Source organism: Sorex fumeus, unplaced genomic scaffold (assembly GCF_029834395.1).
Source record: "Sorex fumeus unplaced genomic scaffold, SorFum_2.1 ptg000149l, whole genome shotgun sequence".
Classification (NCBI taxonomy): domain Eukaryota; kingdom Metazoa; phylum Chordata; class Mammalia; order Eulipotyphla; family Soricidae; genus Sorex; species Sorex fumeus.
Genome location: NW_026606206.1, coordinates 6,776,228 through 6,795,725, shown reverse-complemented (window position 1 = coordinate 6,795,725; position 19,498 = coordinate 6,776,228). Strand labels below are relative to the sequence as shown.

Below are 19,498 nucleotides of genomic sequence, written 5' to 3'. Positions count from 1 at the left end.
CTGTCAGTTCCCCAGACTGTGGCAGTTTTCAGGCTGCCCTGAGAATCAAACCCACGTGGAGACACAAGCGTGGACCCCCAGAACCCCGCTGGGGCAACTGCATCGGCCTTGCATGCACCCAACCTGAGTCTGAATCCCAGGTAGCTCCCGAGGAACACGGGGTGGCTCTGGGGGTCTGTGGCACTGCAGGGCCCCAGCAGAACCACATTCTCGGGATAGAACCACTCGCCCTGCTGAGTATCACCAGGTGTGGCCCCCTGAGCACTGTCCTGTTCCTGTGCAATAAAGAAACAAAACAAGACAAACACTGTCCTCCCATTGTTCATCGATTTGCTCGAGTGAGTAACGTCTCCATTTTTTTGAGACTTGTTACTGTGTTTGGCATATTGAATACATCACGGATAGCCTTCCAGGCTCTGCCGTGCGGGCGAGATACCCTCAGTAGCTTGCTGGGCTCTCCGAGAGGGCCGGAGGAATCGAACCCAGCCTGGCCGGACTGGCTGCATGCAAGGCAAACACCCTACCGCTGTGCTATCGCTCCAGCCCCGTGCAATAAAGAAAAAACAAAACAAAACAAAGAAGAGCATTCTGATGAAATACCTCCCAACCAAAGGCAGCATCAGCACCTTTCTTTCCCTACCTTGCTCTCTCAGCCGAATCTACCAGAATCCAGGGCACCCTTGTTTGATGGATGGAGCACAGCATGGCCCCCGTTTCAACATCCACCACTGGCTCCAACAAGGCGTGTGCAGATAGACCAGCACTTCAAAGTGAAGCCAGCAACCTCAAGCCAGTGGACTCAAAGATGAAAATGTGATTTCTCTGGCTACAAAAGGTTCCACTGAATTTCCAAAGATCCTCCTATGACCAAACTGAAAATGTTTCTCCTTTTTCTCTTGCTTTTCTTATGGACAGTAGCATAAGCCATTAATGGAACATTTCACTTCCGTGCCACCACTCACCCATGATTATTAACCATGGGAACACACACTCCAGAATCTAGCTGCCCACCAGGGCACAAATCTCAGTCCTGGCATGGCTACAACATGCTTAACTGTTTCTTCTCCTTCACCTGCATCCATTTTCACATTTTTAAAAAAAAATTTTTATTAGTGAGACGCCATGAGGTACAGTTGTAGACTTACAAATTTTTGTGCTTGGGTTTCGATTATACAATGATCAAATACCCATCCCTCCACCAGTGCCCATTTCCCACCACCACGGATCCCAGTATCCCTCCCCACCCCCCATCCCTCCACCAGTGCCCATTTCCCACCACCACGGATCCCAGTATCCCCCCCACCCCCCATTTCAGAAGCATGTTGAAAGTAGACTATAGACCAAACATGACTGCCACCCACTGCCTCTTTTGCAAACCATTTTCGCACTTTAAATGACCATTTAACAGAGCTGCATCTCTGGATAGAACGTTATCATTGAGAAGATGTTGATAAGAGAAGTATAAAAAACAAAGTGTGTATGATATAGGGCCAGGGTCAGAGACACATGCTCAGAGACCAGAGTTCTGAATCTCATACTGCATAACCCTATACCCAAGCAACACTGGGGTTTCCCTGGTGGCCCGAGCACCATTGGTCTGAGTAATACCACCTTGCCACAATCAAGTGTTGAACTGCCTGCCTGGATGGCTGAGTATGATTGGGAGTTGTTAATGAATAATGCTTTGGATCACCCTTCCAAAAAAAAAAAAGGTGCAATCACAGGACGGAATAATAGAAGCAAAAAAGTCATCGTTGCATGGCCATCACCTTTCAAAACATCCATATTAATAAAAAAGCAATCCCATTATCTCCCACCTGCCTGTCCACTCCCAGGGAGTCATAAAAGGACATTCTTCTCCAGGCCATTGTTGGACAGAAATGACTGTTGGTTGTTCCCATTTCCCATTAAGACAAAATTGCATTCGACATGCAGGTAAGGAAGCTGCCGTAGCAACTGAAATTACAGCTATTGTGCCTCGGAATATCTGGAATGATTCGAAGGTGCAAAACACGAACCCTCCCTCTGCTCTGAAGTGTGTGTGATTGCCTGTTTCCCTGCATCAGAGCCTGCCCTTCTCTGCTGTGGTCTCCTTCCACCCTCATCTATGCCGGCAACTCAAAACTCAATAGAAAAATACATCTTTTGGTTATCGGATAAAATCATCCCTTGAATTCCTTCTTGGCTTTGAATATCTTCCAATCAATCACTTCGAAAATGCTCTCGTTTGAAGCTGAATGGCCTTTTCAGTGCTGTGTGGGTGAGGAGCTAGGCACACGGAACCTGAACAAAAATGCTTGAATCTGGATACGGGAGCAATCAGCTGCCTTTTGCTTTCCTTGCCTTTTACAGAACGCGAGCTATTCTCAGGGATGCTCGGCCATGTGGAGCAGTGCTCGGGCCCAGTGTGGTGGCGGGGGGCGGGAGGTGGTCATGCAGTACCAAAGAATGAAATCAGGGTCTCCCTCACGATACACCTGTGATCTACCCTGGAACTATCTTGCAGCAGCCCCCATCACCACCTCCCTCAGTTAGTTGTCTTTTTAATTTTATTTATCTAATTTAATTTAATTTAATTTTTTCTTTTTGGGTCACACCTGGTGATGCACAGGGGTTACTTCTGGCTCTGCACCCAGGAATTACTCCTGGTGGTGCTCAGGGGACCATATGGGATGCCGGGAATCGAACCCGGGTTGGCCACGTGCAAGGCAAACGCCCTACCCGCTGTGCTATCGCTCCAGTCCCTTAATTTTATTTATTTTTTCATTTTTATTTTTTGCTTTTTGGATCACACCTGGTGATGCACAAGGGTTACTCCTGGCTCTGCACTCAAGAGTTACTCCTGGCAGTGCTCAGGGGACCATATGGGATGCTAGGAATCGAACCCGGGTCGGCCACATTCAAGGCAAACGCCCTATCCACTGTGCTATCTCTCCAGCCCCAGTTAACTGTCTTTTAAGGAAATCCATCCTTTAGATTTCCTGTCAAGTCACAGGAAAAAAGGATAGCAAGCCTAATTTACATACATAATAAGGTGGGTGGATCCTTAAAGGGTAATGCTGTATGTAATCCGGTAGGCATAAAAGCATGGGATTGAATCACATGCATTGTTTAAAGGAGGATTGAGCAGTATAATCCTTAGTATCTCTGACAACAGCACCAGCAAAGCAGGCTACAGTCACCAATGGATAGACCTCATTAGATCTTCGACCACAATTCCAGGTCTGAGCCAGTGCAGAAAAGGTTCATAACCCCTGGTTCACTGCGGAGGATTTATCTGTTCATTTATGCACTCATTCTTGTGGGAGCCCCACCCTGATTGCTTAGGGGGTCAGAGGTGTTGGCGATCACCCTTAGGACCTGGTTGGAAAAAAACCGCAAAGGAAGAGAAATATCAACTGTACCCATGTTTTTTCACTAATAAAAATTTAAAAAAATCACAAAATGTGTCAAACACAATTTAATATCTTATTAGTGATAGTGTCACCATGGCTATGTGTAAATGAAAAAATCACTTGATTGTGAATAATACTTTTTTTTAAAAAAATTTTTTATTAGTGAGACACCATGAGGTACGGTTGTAGACTTACAAATTTTTGTGCTTGGGTTTTGATTATACAACGATCAAGTACCCATCCCTCCACCAGTGCCCATTTCCCACCACCACGGATCCCAGTATCCCTCCCACCCCCCGTCCCCCCATCCCACCCTGCCTCTGTGGCAGGGAATTCCCTTTTGCTCTCTCTCTCTTATTGGGTGTTGCGGTTTGCAAAAGAGGCAATGGTTGACAATCCTGTTTGGTCTATAGTCTACTCTCAGCATGCTTCTCCCATCCTGGGAGGATCCTCCCAACACCCTTTATTTGGTGCTCCCTTCTCTATCTGAGCTCCCTTTTCCCCATGTGTGGTTGGCCTCCAAGTCATGGAGTAAAATTCCTGGTACTAATCTCGGCCATTCTTGGGTGTTAGTCTCCTATTTTGTTACTTTGTGTTCCCCAGATGAATGCAGTCTTTCTATGTCTATTCCTTTCTTTCTGACTCATTTCGCTTAGCATGATACTTTCCATGTAGTACCACTTGTATGTAAATTTTATGACTTCGACTTTCTAACAGCTACATAGTACTCCATTGTGTAAATGTACCAAAGAATAAAACTTTTTCTAATATTAAAAAAAAAGGAACAGAAATATTATAAGACAAACCTGTAGCAATACAAAGTCAGCTGGGGCTGGAGAGAGAGCAAGTAGGGCCGTTTGCCTTGCACACGGCCCAGTGGGGTTCAGTTCCTGGCACCACATATGGTCCCCTGAGCACCGCTAGGAATCATCCCTGAATGTGGTCAGGTGTGACCCCCAAACAAAAACGAAAACACCAAAACAGAAGCTGCCAGTTGTGACTTCAAGTAAGGAGGGCTTGGAAAGGATTCTAATTAGGCCAAGAAAAAGGAGACAAAGGTGGAGGTAGGAAGTACTGCTTTGTCCTTTCTGGGCTTTTTCCTTCTCCTTTCTCGGTTTTACTGGAGAGGCAAATGAACATATTAAAGGGAAGGGAATGGACTGGTTCCTTTGAAATTTAGATGAACATGAAAAATAAAAATCTCTGGTATGAAAACACACCTGGGAATTACAAGTTAATGGTGCATGACCGTTGTAAAATTTAACCTTACATACTGTCAAGGTTTATGGGAAAGGCTTTATGAAAGGCTTAGGAGACAGTGAAGTTTGAAGAAACTGCAACGATTTTTGGAGGAGCCTCCTCTCTGTAACACTGTCTAATTTAGAGTATGTTTCAGACTGTCAACGCTGGAGATGATCTTGGAGGAGATTTTAATGGTCTTTATTATAGACAAGTAAATTTGTCCTTTCATAGACAAGACCAGAGTAGGGGAACCAAAAATGTGGTCTCCAAATGAGGCCCTTTGCAATGTGGAATGTGCAATATACTTCTGAGCTGAAGGTCATTAGGAAACCTTCTCTGCCTCTCTCTTAGCAGCTTAAAATAGCAGCACTTAGTTCGATAGTTAAGAGATGAATCAACCCAACTGTCTAATGTCCGACGAGGCGATAATGAAGGCCTGGTATCGTACATAATGGAATACTATACAACCACGAGGAACGATGAAATCATGCTTCACTGCAACTTGGATGGAACTGGAGGAGCTCATGTTAAGTGAAGTGAGAAGGAGGACTCACACCAAATGATCTCACTTATCTGCGGCGTAAGGAATAACATGAGAAGGGAATGTGAGGAAGCATTGGTGGAAAAATCCTTGGTCCTAGATTACAGAAATGAAAGGCCAGGGGAGGAGACAGATGGAGAGGAGGAAAAAGAGGCAGATACGAGGTAACAGGGACAAGGGGCAGGGCTTTTCTTTTTTTATTTTTTGTAGAGCTGGGGTTCATGTATATACTAACCCAGACAGGCATCAATTCTGCAAGCACTGGACCCAAACCACAATAATTAAGCTTAAAAATATGTCCTTATAGGCAGGCTGGGGGGTGAGAGGGAACCTGGGGATATTGGTGGAAAGAATTGGGCACTGGTGGGATTGGTGTTAGAATATCATATGTCTGACACTCTAGTATAGACATATTTGTAAATCATGGTGCCTAAGGTAGGAATTCCTACTTTGGACAACCTGGCAGGCTACCGAATGTAACCTGCCCACACGGCAGAGTCTGGCAAACTCCCCGTGGCGTACCCAATATGCCAAATACCAGTAACAATGATGGGTCTCATTCTCCTAACCCTGAAAGAGTGTTGAATATGGCACTTTTTAAAAAAAATCTCAGGGCTAGGACGAAGGAGATGTTACTGGGGCCTGCTCGAGGCAATCGAGGAATAACAGGATGGTTGTGATTGTGTGATTGTGATGGTGCCTATAATTAAAAAAAAATTGAAAAAAAAAAAGAATGTAGGTGGAGGGTGCCCCACAGAAAAAGTTGTTATCAGCGATCACTTTTTACAATCCTGGAGACTTAGCAGTGTGAGAGGGTCAAAGTCTGTTTGGCAAACATTAGTTCCCCTCCTCTTCCTGTGAATTGTCTTCCTCCCTTTGAAGTCCCAGCAGTCTCCCGCCACTTTTTTTTTTTTAAATGTAGGAGGACTACTATTTATTCAGTTACTGATTAAGCTGACTGAAGTGGGCATGAACTCCACGTTACTTCTTAAAAATTTTTTTTTTTAATTGAATATCCGTGAGCTAGAACGTTACGAAGCTCTTCATAATTGGGTTTCAGTCATACAATGATCCAGCACCCACCCCTCCACCAGTGTACGTTTCCCACCACCAATGTCCTGGTTCCCTTCCATCATCCCCCAACACCCCACCCCCCACCCCCAGCCTCCCTCTAGGGGAGACACTTTCCTTCTTGCTTTCTCCTTTTCCTCTAGTTGCCTTTTTTTGTTTTTTTTTGGGGGGGGGGGGTTGCTTCTTTTGGGTCACACCCGGCCATGCTCAGGGGTTATTCCTGGCTTTGCACTCAGGAATTATCCCTGGCGGTGCTCAGGGACCATATGGGATGCTGGGGATCGAACCCGGGTCGGCCGCGTGCAAGGCAAATGCCCTACCCCGCTTTCTTTTGAGTTCCATGTGCGTGGAACTCTGGGATATACAAAGTTAAAAAATAATTTGTTGCTCTTATTTTTTGTTCTTGTTCTGTTCTTTTTCACCGGGGGTGTCTCAGTCAAGACCTGGAAGGGCAGGAACCAGAGAGGGCTCCAACAGGCTAAAGAGGTGCTGTGCATGAGGGATGAGGGAGGCCGGGCTTGGAACCTTAGCACCACACAGTCCCTTAGTGCCATCAGAGGCAACCCAGGAACACAAAGCCGAGAGCAGTCCCAAACAATGCTAGGTCTGGCCCAAAAAGCAAAAAATAAATAAATAAATAAATAAATAAAATAAAATAAAATAAAAATAAAATAAAATTAAAAAAAAATAAAACAACTCCAAACCAAACAAACGCCCATAAACCAATAAGAAGCAAGAAGGATGGAAGCTAAATTATTTTTCCTTCCCTTAGTTTCTAAAATAATTTCTCATGAGAGGCAGAGAGGTTCAGGGCCAGGTGTCTATTTTTAACTCATGGTTCTGCAACATGTGAAAAGACTAAATCGAAGTACCAGAATTTGTGTGTGTGTGTGTGTGTGTGTGTGTGTGTGTGTGTGTGTGTGTTGGGGGAAGGAGGCGGGATGAAGGAAGGGGTAGGGATGATTTCTGGGGATCTGTGAGGTCAAAGCATTTTTCTAATAATACTAGAGAGATGACTTGTCTGTTTATTCTGTGGTGCAAAAATAATGTGTGATATCAAAATAGACTGATGCAGAAGCAGACAGGAGATTGTAGCTTTTCTATTAAGCCAGATAGATACTAGGCATTGTAAAATGTAAAAAGGTCATACTTCTCATATCACCCTGTCCCTAGCAAAACAAAGTTATTTTTATAATAATTTACTGAAATTAAAATATAATTGTTATACTAAATAAATACCTAAGATTGTTCCGCGTTTAAAATTTTAGTTTTGGAGCTATAACTGGTGGTGTTCAGGGCCTTGTACAGTAAAACAGGGGACCATGGAGTATTGAGGATCCACTTTTTTTTTCCTTTTTTTTTTCTTTTTGGGTCACACCTGGTGATACTCAGGAGCTACTCCTGGCTCTGCACTCAAGAATTACTCCTGGCGGTGCTTGGGGGGACCATCTGGGATGCTGGAACTCGAACCTGGGTTAGCCACATGCTAGGCAAACACCCTACCCGCTATGCTATTGCTCCAGCCCCTGAGGATCCACTTCTGACTCCTGCATGCAAAATAGATGCTCTGGACCTCTGAGCTATCTCTCAGCCCTGAGTTTTAATTTTCATTTATTTACTTTTATTATTATTATTATTATTATTATTTTGCTTTTTTTGGTCACACTCCGGCGATGCTCGGGGGTTACTCCTGGCTCTGCACTCAGGAATTACTCCCGGCGGTGCTCAAGGGACCATATGGGATGCTGGGAATCGAACTCCGGGTTGGTCGTGTGCAAGACCTACCCGCTGTGCTCTCTCTCCAGCCCCCTAGTCATTTTAATGAATCACCGTGAGATACAGTTACAGACTTACAGACTTTCGTGATTACGTTTCAGTCATACAATGAATGGGTACCCATCCCTCCATGAGTGCCCATTCTCCACCACCAATGTTCCCAGTATCCCTCCCGCCACCCCCACCCCATCCCCCCACTGCCTCTGTGGCAGCACATTCCCTCTTTCTCTCTCCTCCTGGGTGTTTTAGTTTGCAATACAGGTACTAAGCAGCCATTATGTTTGGTCCACAGTCTACTTTCAGCACGCATCTCCCATCCTGAGCGATCCCTCCAACCATCATTTACTTAATGGTCCCTTCTCTAGCCCATCTGCCTTCTCCCCCAGCACACGAGACCAGCTTCCAAGCCCTGAAGTGATCCTCTTGGCGCTTATCTCTAACTATCCTTAGGCATTTGTCTCCTATTATGTTACGGGCTGGAGCGATAGCGGTAGGGCATTTGCCTTGCACGCAGCCAACATGGCCAACCGAGTTCGATTCCTCCGCCCCTCTCGGAGAGCCTGGCAAGCTATCGAGAGTATCTCGCCCGCACGGCAGAGCCTGGCAAGCTCCCCGTGATGTATTTGATATGCCAGACACAGTAACAACAAAGTCTCCAATGGAGACGTTACGGGGCCCGCTCGAGCAAATCGATGATCAACGGGAGGGCCTTTACTTTTACTTTTAGACTCCACAAATGAGTGCAGCCGTTCTCTATCTGTCCCTCTCTTTCTGACTCATTTCACTGCGTATGATACTTCTCCATATCCATCCACTTATATGCAAATTTCATGATTTCATCTTTTCTCACAACTGCATAGTATTCCACTGTGTAAGTGTACCAAAGTTTCTTTAACCAGTCATCTGTTCTCTGGCACTCAGTTTTTTTTCCAGATTCTGACTATTGTTAATAGTGCTGCATATGATTACTGTTTAAACTCTCATGTTCTTGGGGCTGGAGCGATAGCACAGCGGATAGGGCATTTGCCTTGCACTCGGCTGACCCCGGTTTGATCCCCGGCATCCCATATGGTCCCCCAAGCACCGCCAGGAGTAATTCCTGAGTGCAAAGCCAGGAGTAATCCCTGGGCATTGCTGGGTGTGACCCCAAAAAGAAAATAAATAAACAAAATAAATTGGCTTCTTTTAAACTCTCATGTTCTTCCAAACTGTTTTACAGTTTTTTTTATGAAATGTTTTTATTAAAATTTTTTTAATAGTGAGACATCATGAGGTATGGTTGCAGACACTTACTCCTACCCTGCCTCTGTGGCAGGGCATTCCCTTTTGTTCTTGCTCTCCTTTTGGGTGCTGTGGTTTGCAAAAGAGGCATTGAGTGGCAATCATGTTTGGTCTATAGTCTACTTTCAGCATGCTTCTCCCATCCTGGGAGGATCCTCCCAACACCCTTGATTTGGTGTTCCCTTCTCTATCTGAGCTCCCTTTTCCCCTAGCATGTGTGGCTGGCCTTCAAGCCATGGAGCAAAATTCCTGGTACTAATCTCGGCCATTTTCCTTCATTTTTTTGTCCTTTTGAAAAAAGTTTCATTGCTTGGAGAAACATCTATGAAGTAAGATTCAATTCCTTTATCTCTCTTGCCTTCTGGAATAGTGAGGGCCTGGAGGATGGAGCAGCGGCTACTGGAGGCACGAGGCTGGGAACATCTGATCTCTGGGGCAGAAACAGATGTGAGTGAGCCATGAGAGTGTGTAACTCCCGGCAATCACTGCAGCGGAAGATGTGTGAGCACCACAGCCTAGTGAGCACCTGAGCACTGGAGCATCCCTGCGTGGACCCACCCGGAAGGGACTCCAGCCCTGCAGCTAAAGGAGCGAGATGCCCTGTAAGCACACGTGTGGGTACCATGACCGAGTCATGTGACCTCTTTAAAAATTTATTTATTTATTTATTTATTTATTTATTTATTTTTGCTTTTTGGGTCACACCCGGCAATGCCCAGGGGTTACTCCTGGCTCATACACTCAGGAACTGCTCCTGGCAGTGCTCAGGGGACCATATGCGATGCTGGGAATCGAACCTGTGTTGGCCATGTTGGCTGCGTGCAAGGAAAATGCCCTACCCGCTGTGCTATCGCTCCAGCCCCTCTTTTTTTTCTTTTTTTAAGGATATTATTTTATTCTTTTCTGTAAGTCTAAAATGAAAATAAAATCCAATTAATTTTATTAATTAAATTTCTCAGAATTATTCCCATTTTTTGTTTTAATTTTATTTTCGAGCACCTCATTGTTTATTTTATTCTTTTTTAAAAAATTTTTATTAATGGGACATCATGAGGTACAGCTGCAGGCTTACAAATTTTTGTGCTTGGGTCTCAGTTATACAATACCAATCCCTCCACCAGCGCCCATCCTCCACCACCATGGATCCCAGAATCCCTCCCACCCCCATCCCCCCCATCCCACACTGCCTCTGTAGCAGGGCATTCCCTTTTGCTCTCTCTCTCTTATTGGGTGTTGTGGTTTGCAAAAGAGGCATTGAGTGGCAATCATGTTTGGTCTATAGTCTACTTTCAGCATGCTTCTCCCATCCTGGGAGGATCCTCCCAACACCTTTATTTGGCCATGTGACCTCTTTGCCGAGAAAAGACTCAGCCTCTGACTGAGAGAGGCAGTACAGGGGTTAAGGTGCTTGCCTTGCACATGGCCACCTCTGGTTCAATCTCTGGAATCGCAAGGTTCCCCCAAAGCCCTGCTAGAAGGGCTCCCTTCACTCCCCATTCCAGCCTCCAGCCTGCAGTAGGCCCAAGCTCCCCTGGGTGGGGCCAAATGCACCTTTTCCCAAACAAAACAACCAAAACAGTTTCTCTAACTGTGTGGCAGGCTCAAGGGGGCTCATATCCTTCACCATGAGTGGCATTCCAGGGAGCCCTGGAGGTCACGCATGGCGGGCAGCTATTTATTCCTTGAAAGACGGATACACCGTGGGAAAGATTCTTTTCCAGAAGACCCAGTTGTTGGTGACAAGAGAGGGAGGCAAGATTCTTTGGCACTGAGTTTCGAATCTTCCCATAAGGAGATCCATTTGAGTCAGAGAGACATTGCTTTGTCGGAAATAACAGGGAGAACTTTTTTGCCTGACATGGTGAAATTTGTTCTCCTCTTATAACTGGAGGTCTAATACTGAGCCCTGGGTATACTTTTGTGCAATGTTTTACATAAACGGTGAGAAAACACGGCTGGCGAGGACACACCACTTGTATGAGTGATACTGTTTCTTTTAAAACCCAAGTATGCCTTGGTTTACAGAATGTGGACTTACATAAACCAGGGTCCGGGAGCATCATAAGCTAGAAGAAGAGTGAAAGAATTTAAAAAAAAAAACTTACTAAATAGATGTCAAGCACAGAAGCATTGTCATCCTGCATTTCCAGAGTGTTTGGCTCAGACGTCAAGTAGATGGTCCCCTCTTCCAAGGTAAATGTTGAACTGGAAGGTAACCCTTTACTGGAAAAAGAAAGAATAATGAGCATATGGACTCTTGAATAAAACCCAAAGATACGTCTAACATCATGGCTAAAGCTCAAAAGAGGCAAAATTTGGGAGACAGAAAAAAACTATTAAAAAGTTTGAAGAGAACAGGGTTATAGTCTCCCTCGACTTGAAATAATTTGGTTTTATTAAGGTGTTTTCCTTTTTTTTTTCCCTGTGTCTACTTGAGAGCATGAGAAACTTCACGCTTGAAAGATGATTTGTGGCTTCCAATTTGTGAGGGTAGATGGCTGTGAATCTTAAGACCAGCTGGTCAATCATGCCTTCAAAGAGTTGGTTTTAGGGGCTGAAGCGATAGCATAACAGGCAGGGCCTTACATGTAGCCTTACATGCCTTACATGTGGCCAACTCAGGTTTGGTTCCCAGAATCCCATATGGTGGTGCATCCCTGAGCACCACCAGGAGTAATTCCTGAGTGCAGAAGTAATCCCTGTGCATCACTGGGTGTGAACCCTCCCCCCCCCCCAAAAAAAAAGAGTTGGCTTTATTTTTAATTAAAATATTTTTATTGTAGTTTAGGTTATAAGGTTACAATAGTGTTCATCACAGTCACAGATCACAGTCCTCCCGTTGTTCGTTGATTTGCTCGAGCGGGCCCAGTCTCCATTGGAGACTTTGTTGTTACTGTGTCTGGCATATCGAATACGTCACCAGGAGCTTGCCAGGCTCTGCCGTGCGGGCTAGATACTCTCGGTAGCTTGCCGGGCTCTCCGAGAGGGGCGGAGGAATCGAACTCGGGTGGGCCATGTTGGCTGCGTGCAAGGCAAACGCCCTACTGCTGTGCTATCGCTCCAGTCCAATAGTGTTCATATTGATATACAATATTAATGCCTACTTTGGCTACCACATGCCCATTAAAAGTTGATTTCCCGGGCTGGAGAGATAGCACAGTGGGTAGGGCATTTGCCTTGCACGCGGCCGACCCGGGTTCGATTCCCAGCATCCCATATGGTCCCCTGAGCACCGCCAGGAGTAACTCCTGAGTGCAGAGCCAGGAGTAACCCCTGTGCATCGCCGGGTGTGAACCAAAAAAAAGTTGGTTTCCAACATTTTAGTTCTCTGTACTTAGGCTTTGCTAGCTTACAGAGACAATTTTGTGCAAAACTAGGACTCCTAATTTCCTTGTACCATTTTCCTTTCTGGTATGAATGGTTCAGTTGCATCTGAAGTTCAAAAATTCAAATATATACCAGATCCCTCAATTTCCCAACTTAGTTGGCCTGATGTATCATGCATGAGCTCACATTTCCACCAAGCTCCAAAGTGACTGCGAGCCCAAGCAAGTACTCTCGGAGTACCATGAATTACATCGACAGAGCATTGGAGTCTGCAGAGAAAGGGGAGCCAGGGAGGTGGTACCCAGAGTAACAGCAAGAACAACAAAAGTCACAGGAAAGCAGTACTACATCAGACTGGGAAGTCATCTGCAAAGGGAAATCATCTTGTTTTATCACATTATCACTAATATTAAGAGCTGAAAAAAATGGAGTCCATTTTCCTAGTACTTAAATTAGAATTAAGTCCCTTTATTCTTCTTCTTCAGTCTTCTGCCCCCACGCCTGGGTGTTCCTTCCCGGAGCCCCTTGGAGGGGAGCGGGTTGAGCTTTCCTCCCCGCCCCGACCAGGGCTCCGGCAGCCGAAGACCTCCAGGACCAGCCACCACCATGCTGAGACCACTCTCCGCACACATGAAGGTACTGGCAGAGGGACAAAGCCACGCGGGTTCCGGGGCCGAGACCTCCAAGCCTACTCGAATTGGAGTCGAGCATCTTCCACCCAGATCCTCCAAATTCCAGTAGGCGGGGGTCACACCCACCACCTGGCCCCCTGGCGCTGTGTAATCCCATCAGCGGCCAAGACTCAGAGACTATAAAATCCAGATTCCGGAACCGCGCGGCCGCATTTGCGGCCGCGCGACATCTTATCAGAACTTTTTTTTATGACATCCTATTGTCTCATTACTACTTTGGACAAACTTGCAGGCTATCGAATGTAGCTTGCCCACAGGGCAGAGTCTGGCAAACTCCCCGTGGCATACCAAATATGCCAGATACCAGTAACAATGATGGGTCTCATTCTCCTAAATAGCTTTGAATATAATCTCAGGGCTAGGATGAAAGAGACGTTACTGGGGCCTGCTCGAGGCAATCGACGAATAACAGGATGATGAAATGAAAATGAAAAAAAAAATTAGAAATTAATTAATTTAGGGGCTAAGAATTAGCCTGTCTGCCCGTCACTAAAATACAAGTTGTTTTTAACTTGGGAAAATGTGTCCTGTGAGAGTGTTAATTTTCTTTTATTTGAAACTTTTAAAATTTTTGAACCCATACCCAGGGGCTTACTCTTGACTCTGAGCTCAGAGGACCATACGGGATGCCAGGGATTGAACCTAGGTCAGCTGCATGTAGCCAAGTGCCCTGCCTGGCTCCGGCCCTGCCCTGTGAAGGTTTCAGATACACCCTCTCACCTTCCCCATCACCAGGGCCTGTACCCCTGCACACTTAGTCTACGTCTGAAGTCAGCCTCCCACTGAAGGAGAAGCCACGGGCGACATTAGAGACTCCTATTTTTTCACTTCTGCAAATTTCCGGTAACTCTGTTCCCATACATATTTACCTATTCATTGAAGATTGCTGAAATCAAAATCCTGAATATATATATATGTATATATATATATATATATATATGTAAAGGCCCTCCCATTGTTTGTCGATTTGCTCGAGCGGGCCCAGTAACGTCTCCATTGGAGACTTTGTTGTTACTGTGTTTGGCATATCGAGTACGTCACGGGGAGCTTGCCAGGCTCTGCCGTGCGGGCGAGATACTCTCAGTAGCTTGCCGGGCTCTCCGAGAGGGGCGGAGGAATCGAACTCGGGTCGGCCATGTTGGCTGTGTGCAAGGCAAACGCCCTACCGCTGTGCTATCGCTCCAGCCCATACACCATACACACACACACACACACACACACACACACACACACACACATATTTTCTTTTTTGGGTCACACCTGGAAATGCTCAGGGGTTACTCCTGACTCTGTACTCAGGAATCACTCCTGGCAGTGCTCGGGGGACCATATGGGATGCCAGGGATTGAACCCAGGTTGGCTGCATGCAAGGCAAACTTTCCCCCTTCTGTACAATCGCTCTGGCCCCGATCTTTTTCAATATTAAAAAAAAAAATTGCCCCAAATTGTGTGGTTCTTAATGAATCAGATTTATTTGTATATCTTACTTACAAAAGACAGAAAGCTATTAAAAATATATGTATGCGTGTAGAAGAAAAGGGTGTGTTTGGGGTCCCTTGGGGAATATTTGTGAACTGTGGAAATTCAGGGATTAAAGTCACTTCACTTTTAGTTTAATATATTTCCCCTAAATTCTGTACACAGTGGAAAAAGTCCCCGTTTCTCAGTAAGCTATGATGGGCTATACAATATATATTTGGAGCGTTGACGCTAACTGATTTTAAAGAGCAAGGTGAACATGGCTTGTTTCCAAAGAGCTACTGACTTTCTATTGTAAATCTTTACAGAGTTCCTGGGTTGAGTAAATGCAGCTTTAAGGAATGCTGATTCAGAGGCACTGTGTTGGAACAAGCATTTTTCAGGCTATTTGTATGGATCAAACACAAGGATATGGTGATTGGCTTTTTATGGGAGGCAACGGGGTGTACGTGTCAAGGATTGAACACGAGCATGTGCTCCATCCCTGCAGGACCTTCAGTGAGGGGTTTATGGCCTGCAGTCATTAAGATACCACTCACTATACTTACGGAAAGAATCATCCTGGGGGCTGGAGCGATAGTATAGCGGGTAGGGCTTTTGCCTTGCACGTGGCTGACCTGGGTTCGATTCCCAGCATCCCATATGGTTCCCCAAGCATTGCCAGGAGTAATTCCTGAGTGCAGAGCCATGAGTAACCCCTGTGCCTTGCCAGGCGTGATCCAAAAATTTAAAAAAATTATCCTGAATGGTTAAGCCTTATGATAAAGATGAATTCTTTACCTATACATCAGTATAGGTAAAGATGAATGCAGAAAGATGAAGTCTTTTTTATACATCAAAGCAAACACAGGTGGTCACAAAATAAGCAATGGTGGCATAGCTATATGTCAAATATGTTATCTTTTTTTTTTGCTTTTTGGGTCACACCTGGCGATGCACAGGGGTTACTCCTGGCTCTGCACTCAGGAATTACCCCTGGCAGTGCTCGGAGGACCATATGGGATGCTGGGAATCGAACCTGGGTTGGCCGCATGTAAGGCAAACACCCTACCCGCTGTGCTATTGCTCCAGGCCCTTTATCTTATTTTTTGTTATATTTTATATAATTAGAAAATTTTCTAATAGCTCTTTATTATTATTTTATAACATAAAATATTTGATGCAGTTCAAACCTAAGCTTCCTTTGTCCGTCTGACCTTTTACTTTGATTTTTTTTACTAACTTCCTTCCTAAAATTAAGAGTATAAGCAAAGAATATTCTGGAAATGCTTAAAAAATATTTTTTAAAGAAAATGTTTTTTTTTTTTTGGCCACACCCAGCAGTGCTGAGGGTTCATTCCTCACATGGAGCTCAGGGAACACGCCTACAGGGTTGTTCTCTTTGCCTTTTTTTGGCCACACTTGGTGATGCTAAGTTACTCCTGGCTGTGTACTCAGGAACTAATCCTGGCAGTACTCAGGGTCAGCTGTGTGTAAGGCAAGAGTTCTACCCACTGTACTATCTCTCCATCCCTTCCCGAAGGGTTCAAGGGAATATATATATATATATATATATATATATATTTCCCATTATATATATAGAAAATCAAACCCTGCAAGGCAAACACCCTACTCAGTCTGGCCACCCCCCCCCCCAGCAATATATATATATATATTTTAAAGGACCTGGGAAATAGCTCAGTTGTATAGGTTATGCCTCACATGCACAGAGTCCTTCAATTTGACCCTGCACACAGGCACATATACACACAAACAAACACTGCAGTAGAATCACTGTCACTGTCACTGTCCTCCCGTTGTTCATCGATTTGCTCGAGCAGGCCCAGTAACGTCTCCATTGGAGACTTTGTTGTTACTGTGTTTGGCATATCAGTACGTCATGGGGAGCTTGCCAGGGTCTGCCGTACGAGCGAGATACTCTCAGTGGCTTGCCAGGCTCTCTGAGAGGGGCGGAGGAATCGAATTCGGGTTGGCCATGTTGGCTGCCTGCAAGGCAAACGCCCTACTGCTGTGCTATCACTCCAGCCCTATATTAGAATAAGATCTCAAAATAAATCATCCCTTTTCCCTTGGCCCTCCACCCCTCCTTTTTGGGTCACATTCGGCAGTTCTTAGGGCTTACTCCTGAGTCTGCGCTCAGGGATCACCCCTGGTGGGCTCGGGGGACTGTATAAGGTGGTGGGGGGTCGAACCCAGGTTAGCCACTTGCAAGGCAAAAGCCTTCCCTACTTACTCTCTCTCCATCCCCTTCCCATTTTTCCTGAGTTTATGTTCCTAGAAGTAAGCTTATTTTGCAATTTAATTTTATTTTTTTTTGGGGGGAAACAATATGCACTTACAATGAAGACACATTCAAATGGAAAATGTGAAGTGAAGTGAAGGCCCTCCCGTTGATCATCGATTTGCTCGAGCGGGCCCAGTAACGTCTCCATTGGAGACTTTGTTGTTACTGTGTTTGGCATATTCGATATGCCAAATGGAAAATATTCTAGAATATTCTTTAATGGATTTAAGGAGCCCAGTTATCACGTATTTGCTATGGCCTTAATTCAGTATATATTGAATGAGATCTGAACAGGAGGCCATTTGGCTTCCCTAAAGATCTTAGTTAAGTTCAGCTTCCCAAGAAAGAAAGAAAGACACAATTTAGGGAAACAGATACTGAGTGGATACGGCATTACAAGCAGAGCATGAACTCTGGACACAGGCTATGGCTTGGAATTCTGGCTCTTCCATTTAGCAGCATGTCGGATGAATTCCTGGACCCCTCTGAGCTTCATCTTCCCACATGGAGAATGAGACAGATGCCATGGAGCACGCAGGGGGCTGGAGTGAGTGGCGATCATGAATATGTGATGCACACAGCCCTCCTCGCAGGGGTGCTGTGCTAGACAGAGCAGAGTGCAGAATCAACAAACATCCCTGCCTCATGCATGTCACAGAGCAATGGGGTGAAAGAATCGCTCAAGATAGAGATCCTGGGGGCTGGAACGATAGCACAGCTGGTAGGGCTCTTGCCTTGCACGTGGCCGACCCGGGTTCGATTCCCAGCATCCCATATGGTTCTCTGAGCACCGCCAGGAGTAACTCCTGAGCGGAGAGCCAGGAGTAACCCCTGTGCATCGCCGGGTGTGACCCAGAAAGCCAAAAAAAAAAAAAAAAAAAAAAGGATAGAGATCCTGAGGTGGTCAAAAGTGCCGGAAAGAAAAATAATCATGGGAAGATACAGGAGAGAGTGAGTCTGGAGAGACTTTGGCCATTTCTGAACTGCAAACTGACTCCTTCAGCCATCGGGGTTTTTGGAATCTCAGCCAAGAGTCAGACATTAATGTCCCTCATACTCCCCTGAGTACTACCAAGCAAGGAAAAGGAGTCATGGAAGTGGACAACTCCAGTCAAGTGGACAACCCCAGTCCCTGCCAGCTCCCTCCCTCCCTCCTTCCCTCCCTCCCTCCCTCCCTCTCTCCCCTCCCCTCTCTCCCACTCCCGTCCCCTCCCCCCCCCATGCTGCTCAGGTCTAACTCCTGGCTCTTTGCTCAAGGATCATTTCAGGTGGGGCTGGGGAAGGGGAATCACATGTTGTGCTGAGGATCGATCCTTGGTGTACAGCAAGTGCCCTGCCCACTGGACTGCCTCTCCAGAATGAAAGACATGTTCTATTTTTTTTTTTCTTTTTTGGGTCACACCCGGCGATGCACAGGGGTTCCTCCTGGCTCTGCACTCAGGAATTACTCCTGGCGGTGCTCAGGGGACCATATGGGATGCTGGGGGTCGAACCTGGGTCGGCCGCATGCAAGGCAAACGCCCTACCCACTGTGCTATCGCTCCAGCCCTGAAAGACATGTTCTAAAAATGATGTTCACTTAAATGTCTGTGCCACGGATGAACACGATTTCTCTTCAGGGCTGACATTGGGGAAGACTCTGGCTCCTCTGCTCCCTGGCTTCTCTTCTCCCTCCTTCCTTCCTTCCCTCCTTCCCTCATCCACTGGTGCTCAGGGGCTACTGCTGCTTCCTTCCTCAGGAGTTGCTCCCAGCAAGCTGGGGGACCCCGTGGAGCTGGGGCTTGAACTCAGGCCTCCCGCAAACAAAGCAAGCACTCAGCTGGATGCGTTCTCTCTCCAGCCTGTTTTCTTTCCATTCGGATTTCCTGGGTACAAGAATATTTGAGAAGCGATTTTTAACTTCTCTGGCTGAGTTTCCCTGACTCTATTTCAGGGGTCACTTCCTCTCTCCAGGGAGGACCGTTCTCTCAATCCCGTGGTGGAGTCAGAGGGCTGGCCAGCCCCCCCTCCCCGCCCCCCCACCTCACAGCTTGGGAAGATCCATTTCTAGAAACAACATACGTGACCCGGGTTGAGCCTGGCTGCCAGCCCGACTCCGGCCCCATCGAACGAACCTCCCCACACTTTCAGTGCAAGTTGTCTGAGAGCTAATTGCGCCTAATTTGCAACAAGATGCTGAGGAAATTGTTTACCTCTGCAGTTCTGGTTTTCCCTTGTAAAAACAACCGAGCCACGAATACCGTGTGCTTCTCCCCTGCTTGTGGCCAGGGTAAACTTGTCCTTGAAGCAGTGCTCCCTCGGGGCTGACAGATATTTGTGGTTCCAAAGGCCATGCTGACCTGTCTGTCATTTACCAAATGCCCTTTTCTATTATCAGAGACATTAGCTGGGCTTCATGGGAGTATACCGA

General features: G+C 46.0%; 1 protein-coding gene across 2 annotated transcripts in view; it reads right to left on the bottom strand.

Annotated features, from left to right (window-relative positions):
• PIP5K1B (phosphatidylinositol-4-phosphate 5-kinase type 1 beta) overlaps window positions 1-19,498 on the bottom strand; it is a 403,907-nt gene that overhangs the window by 11,985 nt on the left and 372,424 nt on the right. For both annotated transcript variants that reach the window (XM_056106896.1, XM_056106897.1), the window contains exon 14: window positions 11,412-11,529. In XM_056106896.1, the coding sequence (XP_055962871.1) occupies window positions 11,412-11,529 (118 nt within the window). The remainder of the gene's footprint in view (window positions 1-11,411; window positions 11,530-19,498) is intronic.